Raw genomic sequence first — 11,537 nt, 5'->3', positions numbered from 1 at the left:
GCAGATTTTGAACAGCTCACCCGAGATTAAAGGAAAAGGACATTCAGAACCCTGTACCTCACTCAAAACAGCATGAATGTTTTTTTTAATGCTATGGGAACTTTAACCCCTTTGCTGCTGGTCTCTAGGTTGTACAGCTGCATGGTGATACTGGAGATGTCTGGACCTGTCAATGGTTGCGCCCTAAATAAACTTCTGCAACAAGTCATTGACAACAGCAGTGGCATAACAAGTGAAAGGCCACTTACACGCATGGGTGAGTCTGCAGCTGTGTGTTTTTCCTATTATGAAACCTCTTTTATATATTCATCCCTCCATCTTCATCCGCTTATCCGGTATTGGGTCGTGGGGGCAGCAGCTCCAGCTTTGGACCCAAACTTCCCTTTCCCGAGCCACATTGACCAGCTCAGGAGATCAGATTGGACAGATAGTCTAGCTAGCTGTCTGGATTTACCCTGCAGAGATATGAGGAGCAGTTAACCATAGTCCTCATAAATCCACCGGAGTTTAGAATTACCAACACAAAAAAAGTGGAAGGTAATGGACATCTAGCCGAAAAAGAAGGACATTGGCGGATTTTGCGGCGGCACCAGAGCAATTCCGTGAGTGGAACGTTGTGTATATAGACTAATGTATTATTGACGATGCTCTGTGTGTCCTCAGTGGTTTGTGGTCCTCCTGGTTTAGCTGTCAGTACTCTGTTGTCATCCAACCTGACCTGGGTTGAGAGTGACCTGCTGACCTCCGATGTGTGCCAACCAGACCCCACTCTGCTTAAATGGTAAATCTATAAAACATTTGTGTGGTGGTGGCTTTTGGCATGTTGGGCACAAAATATACAAATGGTGTCTGTGGTGATGTTCATAACCATTCTGGAAAATTCATAAACTCACATACTGAACTGTTACATACATGAATTAGGCTGAGGAAAATGTAAATTACAAAACAAAGTAGCTGCTAGAATGCATGCAACGATAGATGGATGCTACCTAACCTTGTAAGCAGCATTATCTAAGTGGGTTTTTCTTTAAGAGATGAACACAAACAACAAATAAACTCAACAAAACAACTATTAAACACAGACCAATTGATTGGCTGTACATAGGCACGAGAAGGATATTTATTTGTTATTGTTTACCGTTGAATTAAACTACTCTATCATACATGATGTGTTATCACCAGCAGATGGTTATCTTAGCTTAGCACAAAGACTGGAAATAGGGTAAGGGTCATTTTTACTATTTGGTTTGGTGATCTGACAAGAGAAAACTAGTGCGCTTTAGAGGTGTTAATTGCCAGATTTTGTTACCTTTGGATGGAACCAGGCTCACTGTTTCCCTCTGTTTCTGCGATGGCATCATAACTAGCATACAGACATGGGAGGGGTTTCAATCTACTCATCTAACTCTCAGCGTATTGTTAATTAATTATTAATAATTATTCATTAATACAATTGTCAATAATCAATATATTGCTATGTGTTCATTTTTTTAGTGAGGCAAATGAGAGCCTTGCTATACTTCTGACTGACCCCTGCCCTCCGAAGCCTTCAACAACCAAGCAAAGCACGACGCAACCTTCCAATCTGACCAACAGCACTACAACTCCTACAGCCTCAACACCATCTGGTAGCAACACTACGGCGGCTCAAAATACTGCAACAGTTCAAAAGACAAATGCCTCACAAGGAACAGCTCGGCCTAACATGACTATGCCACTCACAACAATTAACAGTACACAGTCCTCAACAGCACAGCCTGTCTTCCAAACCAGCTCACCAAACATGACTGTGACGGCCTCTAACAGTACAATAGAACAAAACACAACTTTGTCTAATAACACAACATTGTTGACACCCACTGAAAATACACAACTGCAAAGCACAACAGCACCACACCAAAACACAACAGAATTCAGGACATTATCCTCTGTCAACTCAACATTACAAATGACTACTGCTCCCACTGTATCAAAGCTTGACACAACTACAATGTCTCCAAATCACACAGCAGAGTACAACTTAACAACAGTTGGCACAGTTATACATTCTAACAATCACACAATAGTGTACCATGTAACTACAGTTGCATCTAGAACCAATCACACAACAGTGTACAATGTAACCACAGTTCCACATATAACCAATCACACAACAGCATACAATGTAACTACAATTAGATCTTCTCCAAATGATACCACCAGATACAATGCAACTAGTGCTGGCACAGTTATGCATTCTGCCAATCACACAACAAAGCACAATGTAACTATGGTTAAACCTTCTACAAATGATAATACAACATACAATGTAACTACAGTCAGTGCATTTACAACTTCTCTAAATGATACAACATTGTATACTGCAACTACAGTTCCACCTTTAACCAATCACACAAAAGTGTACAATGCAACTACAATTTCACCTTCTCTGAATGGCACAACAGCATACAATGTAACTACACCCGGCAGATTTACACCTTCTACCAATCACATACCAGAGTACAATGTAACTACACCCGGCAGATTTACACCTTCTACCAATCACACACCAGAGTACAATATAACTACACCCAGCACATTTACACCTTCAACCAATCACACACCAGATTACAATGTAACTACACTTGGCAGATTTACATCTTATACCAATCACACACCAGAGTACAATATAACTACACCTGGCAGATTTACACCTTATACCAATAACACACCAGAGTACAATGTAACTTCAGCCGGCACCAACAGAAAAGAAAACAGTACATTTATGACTAACACATTTACCACATCTCCCAATCACACAGTAGTGTATAATGTAACTTTGGCAATTAAGAATTACACAACACCCTCCAACTATTACACAACAGAGTACAACATAACCACAACCAACAACAGTGTGAACTTACACAATGGTACAATTGCAACAAACACAACAATAAGCACATTTACAGCTTCTCCCTATCACACAATGAACAAGGTCACTATGCTTGAGAAAATAAACACTACTACTGTTTCTCAAGACAAAACAGCCACAAACAGCATAACCACTGCACCCATCAGGGAAACACAACAGAACACAACAGTCCCTTATAAACACACAACAATGTCTACCACTGTTAAAAAAGCTAATGAAACCCCTAACAATGCAACAACAACCACACAACAATCTACTGCAGACGTTGTGACGTCTGTTGTCGACAACACCACTAAACCTACAGTTGCTCCACTGAACAACCAGACAGGACATCACACCGTCTCAACAACTAGCAAAGACAACAACTTCACCACAGCTGCCACTGTCGTCGGTACCGTCATTAATCTCAATCAAACTGCAGGAATCAGCGTTAACCTGAGCTCAACTGCAAGCAGTTTAACCACTGATTTCAACATGACAACCAAAGGACCAGAAAGCAAGTTGACAACTACAACTTCCACCACAACTACAACAACAATTGTGCATGATACACTTCCTGTCCAGACTACCACCACTACAGCAAAGGTTACCTCAACTTCTTCAACAACAACTCTCCAAACCACCACGATCACCAGCACAACCACCACAAATCCTGGTATGTATAGTTGAGAATTCAGCATTTACAATTCAGTTGAAGCCTCAAATAAAGGCTTTTCAGTGTGGTGGATCAAATTGGCTGAAATGGCTTGCTAAGCGATGTTGGGTGACGTTACTTCTTCTTGTTGATGTTCAAAGTATTTTCAAACGAAACAAGACTAGCTTGCCCCTCCCTTCTTCTCATCCTGTCCCCTCCTTTCTGTGCTTCCACGCACTAACCCCCCACACCCAAATCCTTCTTGTCAGTTATTGGCTGGAACGCTGGAAAACTGTGTGTGTATGCTTTGTGGTGCTAGTGGGCTCAGTTTGTTTTTGTTGCCGTTTTTAGACCCTGGGTTGTCTATTGAGAACTCGCTTTTTTTACAGTGTGTTCTGGGGACAGGCAGCTCGCGGATAGTGAGGAGATGTTTGCTGTATGCGACAACAAATCTAGCCTAAAACACGTGTGACATCGCTTAGAGCACCTTTAAAATTAGTTTTAAAGGAGGTAAACATTGCAGTCCATGAGTCTAGTAATAAATGCAACATAACAATAGATTTATAACAGGTACAGGTCCTCAATCTGTATGGATGGAATGCTTTTGGATCAAAGCTTTGCTACATTGATATCAATTAAAATGTTTACAGCTTGTTTTCATTTTGTATCCCATTATGTAAAGCGTCTTTGAGGACTAAAATTCTCATGTATTATCATTATTATCACTTTAAACACCACCATACATGAATAATCAATTCATATGACTTGACAATTTTCTGTACTCTTTGCCAAGGTACAGGAAGTACCTTCACAACCATGGCAGAGACCCCCACGAGCCAAACGGCCCGGGAAGAGCAAGCAAAGGAGCTGCTGAACCAAACAGAGGATGCGTCTCAACTGAACTCCTCTCAGGTGAAGCTTCTGATCTATGGAACTATTGGAAAAAAATGTGAGCATACACCAATTACTTTTGTGGAAAACTTCAAAGTAAACTTCATCATTTGCTGGATGTTGCAGGTGACACAGTTTGTAAGGGAGTTAGAGAAGCTTCTGGAGGGCCCCACAGTCTCTCAGGCAGTGGGACAGAAGGTGGTCAACATCATCAGCAACCTGATGAATGCCAACTCGCTGGCCCTCTCTGCCTCTGCTAACAGGTACAATTCACACAACCCTCTCCCACATGGACACATGAACCCCTACCTTTGGTGTTTAAAAAAAATGAAAAATGTTTTGTCTTCTGTCCTGTTGACAGGCTGGTTCACCTGGTAGATGATCTGGGTCTTAAGCTGGTTGTCACTGGTGACAGAGGGATCCTCTCTTCACGTTCGCTGGTTCTGGCAGTGAGGACAGTCGATGGGACCAACTTTCCAATAACTTCTGTTGACATTTTCAACACAGATAATGTCCAGGTAACCCACAACTGAATTTAGCCATCTGGTTTCCCTGCATGTCATGAGACACAATGGGCCTAGGGAGAGAACCATTAATACGAACAAATCTGTTCTTATGTATGTGGCATATACAGGTGATATAAAGAGACACGGCGTAGGATTTATTGGGATCTATAGTAAGAAATTAAATACAGTATTCATAATTATGTTTTCACTGGTGTGTAATCACCTGAAACTAAGAGCAATGTTTTTGTTAGCTTAGAGTGAGTCCTTCATATCTACATAGGGATGTTGCACCACCATGTTTCGGACACGCCATACACTGGTTCTTGAGAGGGCCTTTAGCTTTTTTTAAGTTACCTGAAGGTCAACGTAGGTTCTACTACTCATTTAGAAAGGGAGGAGTGAGGGAAAGGGTAGTGATGGCCAAATGAAATTTCTTGAACCAATGTCTTTATTTTCTGAGCCCACTAGATGGCACTCTCTGTTCAACAATTGGTTGAGAATATACTGAACTGCAATGCCTTGGGGCTTTCTCTTAAAACCAAGAGCGCCATCTAGTGGGCTCAGAAAATAAAGACACTGGTTCACAAAGCTTCATTTGGCCATCACTAGTTAAAGGTAGTCGGTTGGTTGCAATCTGCATACTCACCAATAGATACAACTAAATCCTACACACTGGTCTTTTTGTTGTCATAAACTAATTTTCTCATACTTGGAATTTTCACTTAAATAAAAAAAATCATGCGTTGTCGACATGTTGTATGAGTCATGTAAAGACAATTTTCTCCACAGGGCAGAAAACTGTTCTTTTAGACTACATACATTTAATTGCCATTGTGTCTTGACTTGAAGGTTCTTGGTGAGAAAACTTTCTTTTTACTATTTGGTAATACCTTTGTTTATTGAAACTCTCCCACAAATCAAGGGGAACAGGTGGCCTTATATGGTAATTTTGGAGGAGTAGATAATGCTCCAATCTCATTATTACGCACCCACTCATGAACAGAAGGCATTCATTCAACTTAAGTAAATCTGATGTGGAAGGAGCAAACCTCAAAGTAAAAAATAAGAGGTTCTTGCATGGGCCCTATATTTTTCAAATGCAACGTCTGTAACATAAAGCAGCCTTACAGATACAGAGCAGAGACGCATAATGAAAACAGAAACTGCCAAACCTTTCCATTAACCATTTGTTAACTTTTGGTGTGTCCAGCTCCATGCCCTCAGGTCCAAAAGGTCAGGGTCTGCTCTGGGGTCTGTATTCTTGCCCTCCTCCCTCACCACTGGGCTAAGTCCTGAGCAGCAGAAGAAGGCCAACAGGGTCCAGTTCACCTTCTACACCAAATCTAGCCTCTTCCAGGTACTTTCGCATCATCTCATTGGCATCTCTTACAGATTTTGTTACAGAATATGGAAGTATTTATTGCTGCATTTAATGCTTTTTAAACAGAATTTGTTTCTTTCTCAGTTAAGTTCAACATTTTTTAAATTCATTTTAAGCCAGGTTTGGTTCAATAGAAAAGGAAACAGCTGTTTTTTTGTTCTTGCAGGATGCATCATTAGATAACAAAACCCTTGTCAGTCCCGTCCTGGCCGCCAGTGTGACCAATCTATCAATAAGCAACCTGAGTGAGAACATTCAGTTTACCATCCAAAACATCAACCCCATACATGTAAGTATGCACAAGCATAAAAATGAATTGTTAAAATTCAGTTATTAAGATAACTCAAAGTTCTTCTGTTTAGCTTTTTGTCTTCTGATTTGTTCACAGGCAAACCACGCAGCCTCCTGTGTATTTTGGGACTTTTCTCGGAATGGTGAGTACGTGCATGCATGCCGAATCGAGTTGGTTAATTTGGTTAAGGTGAAATATTTAATACTGGCAGCTATTGTTTAAAATAGTTACTGCAGTAAAAATCCAAAATACTGGAGAGAGTCGTCTCCCCCAAAGTTCACGGAGGTTGCCAGGCTGAGACCACAGCATCCATAGTCTCGCTTTACTAGACCCTCCACCGAAGCGCGCTGAAGGAGAATCCACAACAATGTCGCTAGACGCTTGTCTCACATAGCCAGACATTACTTCACAGCACAACAGAGTAGCTAACGTTAGATGCTGGCTATCTTGACAGTCATAGAAGCCCATGCTCACGCAGAGCTCTGTACTGACAGACGTTAACGTTAGCAGTTAGCAGGGTTAGCATGGCGGCGTTAGCCAGGACCAGTCAGGATCACTTTACTGCCTGTGTCTTAATTTGTTTGTGCGAGTAACCAACTTGGTTACTAATTCAATGTGAATACACAAATGTTTAAACAACATAAAATGCTTGGAGCCATGATGAATTAGCCTGAAGCTAATGCTTACCTGTTCAGGAGGAAGTTAGCCAACTCTACGTCCTTTTAGACTCTAAACTGTCTCAATCATTCAAATACATCTCCAATATTTGCCCGGGGTTGATGAAACATTGGGTCATTTTTGGAGTACATATTACATATTGCACCTTTAAAACTTCCCCATGTGTTCATGTCCCTGTTTGTTGTGTTTCTCTTGTTGAGGTGGTGGAGGAGGCTGGAGCTCTGCAGGCTGCTTTGTTGTCAATTCCACACAGGAAGACACAACCTGCAGCTGCAACCATCTCACATCCTTTGCAATTCTGCTGGTTTGTGTGCACATTTTTTTTTATATGTGTGTGATATATTGACCATAACGGTACCGATAAAGTGCTTCAGATAGCGATTACAACATGTATATAAGGAATTAAATGTACTTAAATTACTAGTTAAAGAGGCAAAACAAATGATCTGTCTTATTCTACATGGTTAAAGTGAGAAATTATAAAGGTGTACAGCCTACTGTTGTGCAATATGTATTCACTCTATCTTTGTGTGTGTACCCTGTTCTGAATACAGGATTTGTCCAGAGAGGGGATAATTGATCATCAACAGGCGCAAATTCTTACTTTCATCACCTACATCGGCTGTGGAATCTCTGCCATTTTCCTCGCTCTCACCTTACTGACATATCTTTTATTTGAGTAAGAGTCTACTTCATAACCTCAAGACTTATGTTAAAGCTAAAATGAATGTATTTATTTCTTTTTTTTAACGAGTATCCTGACAAGCTCTTTGTCATGCAGAAAACTGCTGCGGGATATTCCTGCCAAGATCCTGGTCCAGCTCTGCCTATCCCTCCTCCTCCTTAACCTGGTCTTCTTGCTGGACGGCTGGCTGGCGCTCTACCCAGGGGTCGGGCTGTGCATTAGCACCGCCTTCTTCCTGCACTACTTCCTGCTGACATCGTTTACCTGGGCGGGCCTCGAGGCCTTGCACATGTACCTGAGCATCGTCCGGGTGTTCACTCCCTACCTCAGCAGATACATGCTCAAGTTCTCGCTGATAGGCTGGGGTAGGTACATATACGTATATATATGAGTTTGGGTCCACTTACAAATTTCCATACTACTCCACAATAGACAATATACCAGCTGATCTGAGTGGGTGGCTGATCTTTAATGCAATTTCTAGATTGCCCATTGTCACTAACCATTTATCCAATGTTCCGAAGGCACATTCTGTTTACTAATCTGATATCATTGTAAAGAACTTACTAGAAAAACATTGGAGAACCCTTTTGCAATTATGTAAGCACATGATGTAATCTGAAAACTGCTGCCCGGTTAAAAAAAAACGATGCAACCGATCTCAGCTGGTATTCTTTCTATAATGGAGTGCATATACTGTATATATTTATAAGATATATTGAGATGGTTCTGCTGAGTAACATCCTTGTCTTTGCAGGCCTTCCACTTCTTGTGGTGATTGTTGTAATATCAGTGGACAAAAACAACTATGGTCTGGTCACGTATGGAAAATATACAGATGGCTCCTCAGACGACTTGTAAGTTATTCCTAAATCTAAATAACTGTTTGTGAACGCATACATTTTTTTGATACAGTGTCAGATGTAATACATTACACGTTTTGTAGGATAATTACAAAGGTACATTTGAATAAATCAAAACCTTTTTTCCCATGATTATTCCTGTCATTAACACATTTGGCCACTGGAGGGCCGGACAGACAATCTGCTTTACTGTGCTTTATGCTGAAACAACAACAAACTTAATATAGTTAAGCTTTTCAAGCTTTTAAGTTGAACATTTACTGTGAAAAAGCTCTATTCAGCTGACAACACACACAAATCACTTAAAGCTAATCAGATCAGAATGCCATAAAACCACACAAAACACCATAGCACCCATTATTACTAGTGACACTCTGCTAACCCCCCTGAACACCAAGAAAAGTATCTTGCAACCCCCTAGTAGGCACGTAATAACTACCTACAAGATAGCAAGCATGTATTGTTTTTGGTTGTTAAATATATATTTTTTGCTCTTTATCTGTCCCTCCCTAGCTGTTGGCTGCGTAATGACATTGCCTTCTATGTGGGCGTGGTGGCCTACTTCCTCCTGATCTTTGCCCTGTGCCTGCTGGTCTTCATCGTGGTTATGGTCCAGCTGTCCCGGATCAAGAAGCAGAACCCCCAGAACCAGCCTCCCAACAGGGGAGTGATGACAGATCTGCGCAGCATTGCTGGTCTCATCATCCTGCTTGGCCTCACTTGGGGGTTCTCCCTATTTGCATGGGGACCCCTTTACTTACCCTTTGTTTACCTTTTCACCATATTCAACTCTCTGCAAGGTGAGACTTGTCTGAACATACTGGGTTCAACTCTACACTGTAAAAAACGCAACTCTTTTTTTTGATAAACCTAACATGGGTTTATCCATATTAGCCAAACCATAATAGGAAAATTATTTACTATTTCATTTGTCCTGAACAGGATTCCTTGTATTTGTTTTCCACTGTGCTGTGAAGGAGAATGTCCGCAGACAGTGGAGAACTTATCTTTGCTGTGGGAGTCTGCGATTGGCTGAGAACTCAGGTAGGCACCTGTGTTCGTATACTTCTGATAATTTGATTGGACTGATTAGGGCAGGGATTTACAAACTGGAAAATCCCTGAGGACGGACGGACATGACACAAGATACTGCATGCTAAGTGACCCAATTTGCGTCAAAAATCGCACTCCTTAGAATCATAATTTTGTCAAATCTGAACACACAGACATGATACATGTATTACACTTTCTGGAGATATTGTTATGTCTGATGTCAATTGTGAATAAATGTGCATAAATAAATATTATAAATCATAACAAAAGATGCTCCTTTTAGGTCCAGATCTTGCCTGATGAAAACCTGTTATTAAATTAACAAACTAACATAGGCTTGCTATGAACACTTTTCTGCAGATTGGAGTCGGACGGCCACCCAGAACAACAGAAATATGTCGGTTACTACAGCAAACCCCTTAGCTCCCTACTTTACCTCCCGAAGCTGCTCCGTCATCAGCAGTGGCACCAATAGCAGCGGTATGTTCACAAGTCGCAATTTGCAAAGTCTGGCTTGGATTTTTATACAATTATAACATAATATATTATGATGTGTTGGTCTCCCACAGGCTCTGTGTTTTGGGACAGTGGAATATCTGATGGACCCAACAGCGACGCTCACCTCAACGAGATTCACAGACAAAATCTGTCACTGTAAGGCAAGGCCTGACAACTGTGACAAGCATCCATTTGTGATTACAATAATTATGTGCTCTGAGAGAGCCGAGAGGACTCGGCCAGAGATTAGTGATCTCCTGCCGCCCGAGTAAACAAAGAAAACAATCACAGGAGTGAATGCTCACGGAAATCCTCAGTGTTGCACAACATGAGGGTTTTATACGTGTAATGAAGGATGGAAGAAGTGAGACTGAAGTACCTTAAGCGAGGATGATTATGATTATTGAATGAAAGTGTGACTCGATACATTAACATCAGAATATATTATCACAGAAATAATGTAGGCCTTGTTAGCAGTGGGAAGTGTACATCAGGTGTGTGTTCCTAACTGAAAAATGTAATCGTTTTACTGTTACAGCTGTGACTCTGTTTGTGCAGACTACAGCTTGTTTCAAGGCTTTTAGAATAATTACTGTAAACAATAAATTCCACTGGTAACAGTGTTTTTTATAATAGGACATGTTAAAGACAAAAGCATTTTTGCTGTCTTTTATTATGTATATTTTTTCTACGCAGACATAAATGGGAAAATAAAATGTTTCCAGTGTGTTTACAATGCTCCACTGACTATTGCCTCTGTAAATTTTCTCTGAGGAGTCCGAATCCCAAAGCACCCTGGGCATTCCCTTTAGTTGAGACAGGGTGAATTGAACAAAAAAAAAAAAAAAAAAAAAAAAGAAATGTCACAGGCCAATTAACAGTGAGCACACTGTTAATACAAAATCGTCTTTGAGGGTGTATTCCTCCTTTAATGTGACAATGCTTTTTTTCGCTACAGCACAGTGTTGAAGTTACTCAGAGTTGTTAGATTGTTCTTATATTTGAGATTATTTTATTACATATAAAAGACATGATATATGGTCATGCAGTGTGCTGGAACATCATTAGGAGTGAGGACACATTGTGCTAAATGTCCTAGTGCAAGATTAGTGATTAGTGCATGCCATGAAAGAAGAGATAATAAA

At 40.7% G+C, this 11,537-nt stretch overlaps 1 protein-coding gene across 4 annotated transcripts in view; it reads left to right on the top strand.

The window, feature by feature from the left end:
* The window catches only part of adgrg2a (adhesion G protein-coupled receptor G2a), a 19,337-nt gene extending 8,291 nt beyond the window's left edge, over positions 1-11,046 (top strand). For 2 of the 4 annotated variants that reach the window (XM_032503415.1, XM_032503413.1), the window contains 17 exons: positions 129-256; positions 664-781; positions 1,495-3,566; positions 4,339-4,457; positions 4,563-4,699; positions 4,798-4,954; positions 6,153-6,299; positions 6,490-6,612; positions 6,712-6,757; positions 7,494-7,597; positions 7,848-7,972; positions 8,075-8,343; positions 8,736-8,835; positions 9,355-9,641; positions 9,784-9,885; positions 10,255-10,374; positions 10,464-11,046. In XM_032503415.1, the coding sequence (XP_032359306.1) occupies positions 129-256; positions 664-781; positions 1,495-3,566; positions 4,339-4,457; positions 4,563-4,699; positions 4,798-4,954; positions 6,153-6,299; positions 6,490-6,612; positions 6,712-6,757; positions 7,494-7,597; positions 7,848-7,972; positions 8,075-8,343; positions 8,736-8,835; positions 9,355-9,641; positions 9,784-9,885; positions 10,255-10,374; positions 10,464-10,552 (4,243 nt within the window). In that variant the 3' untranslated portion in view covers positions 10,553-11,046. The remainder of the gene's footprint in view (positions 1-128; positions 257-663; positions 782-1,494; positions 3,567-4,338; positions 4,458-4,562; positions 4,700-4,797; positions 4,955-6,152; positions 6,300-6,489; positions 6,613-6,711; positions 6,758-7,493; positions 7,598-7,847; positions 7,973-8,074; positions 8,344-8,735; positions 8,836-9,354; positions 9,642-9,783; positions 9,886-10,254; positions 10,375-10,463) is intronic. The other 2 variants (XM_032503416.1, XM_032503414.1) reach the window with 2 other exon arrangements.
* Positions 11,047-11,537: the final 491 nt, after the last annotated feature.

Source organism: Etheostoma spectabile, chromosome 22 (genome assembly GCF_008692095.1).
Source record: "Etheostoma spectabile isolate EspeVRDwgs_2016 chromosome 22, UIUC_Espe_1.0, whole genome shotgun sequence".
NCBI classification, from domain to species: domain Eukaryota; kingdom Metazoa; phylum Chordata; class Actinopteri; order Perciformes; family Percidae; genus Etheostoma; species Etheostoma spectabile.
The sequence above is the reverse complement of the archived record's forward strand: the minus strand, read 5'-3'. Positions and strand labels throughout refer to the sequence as shown.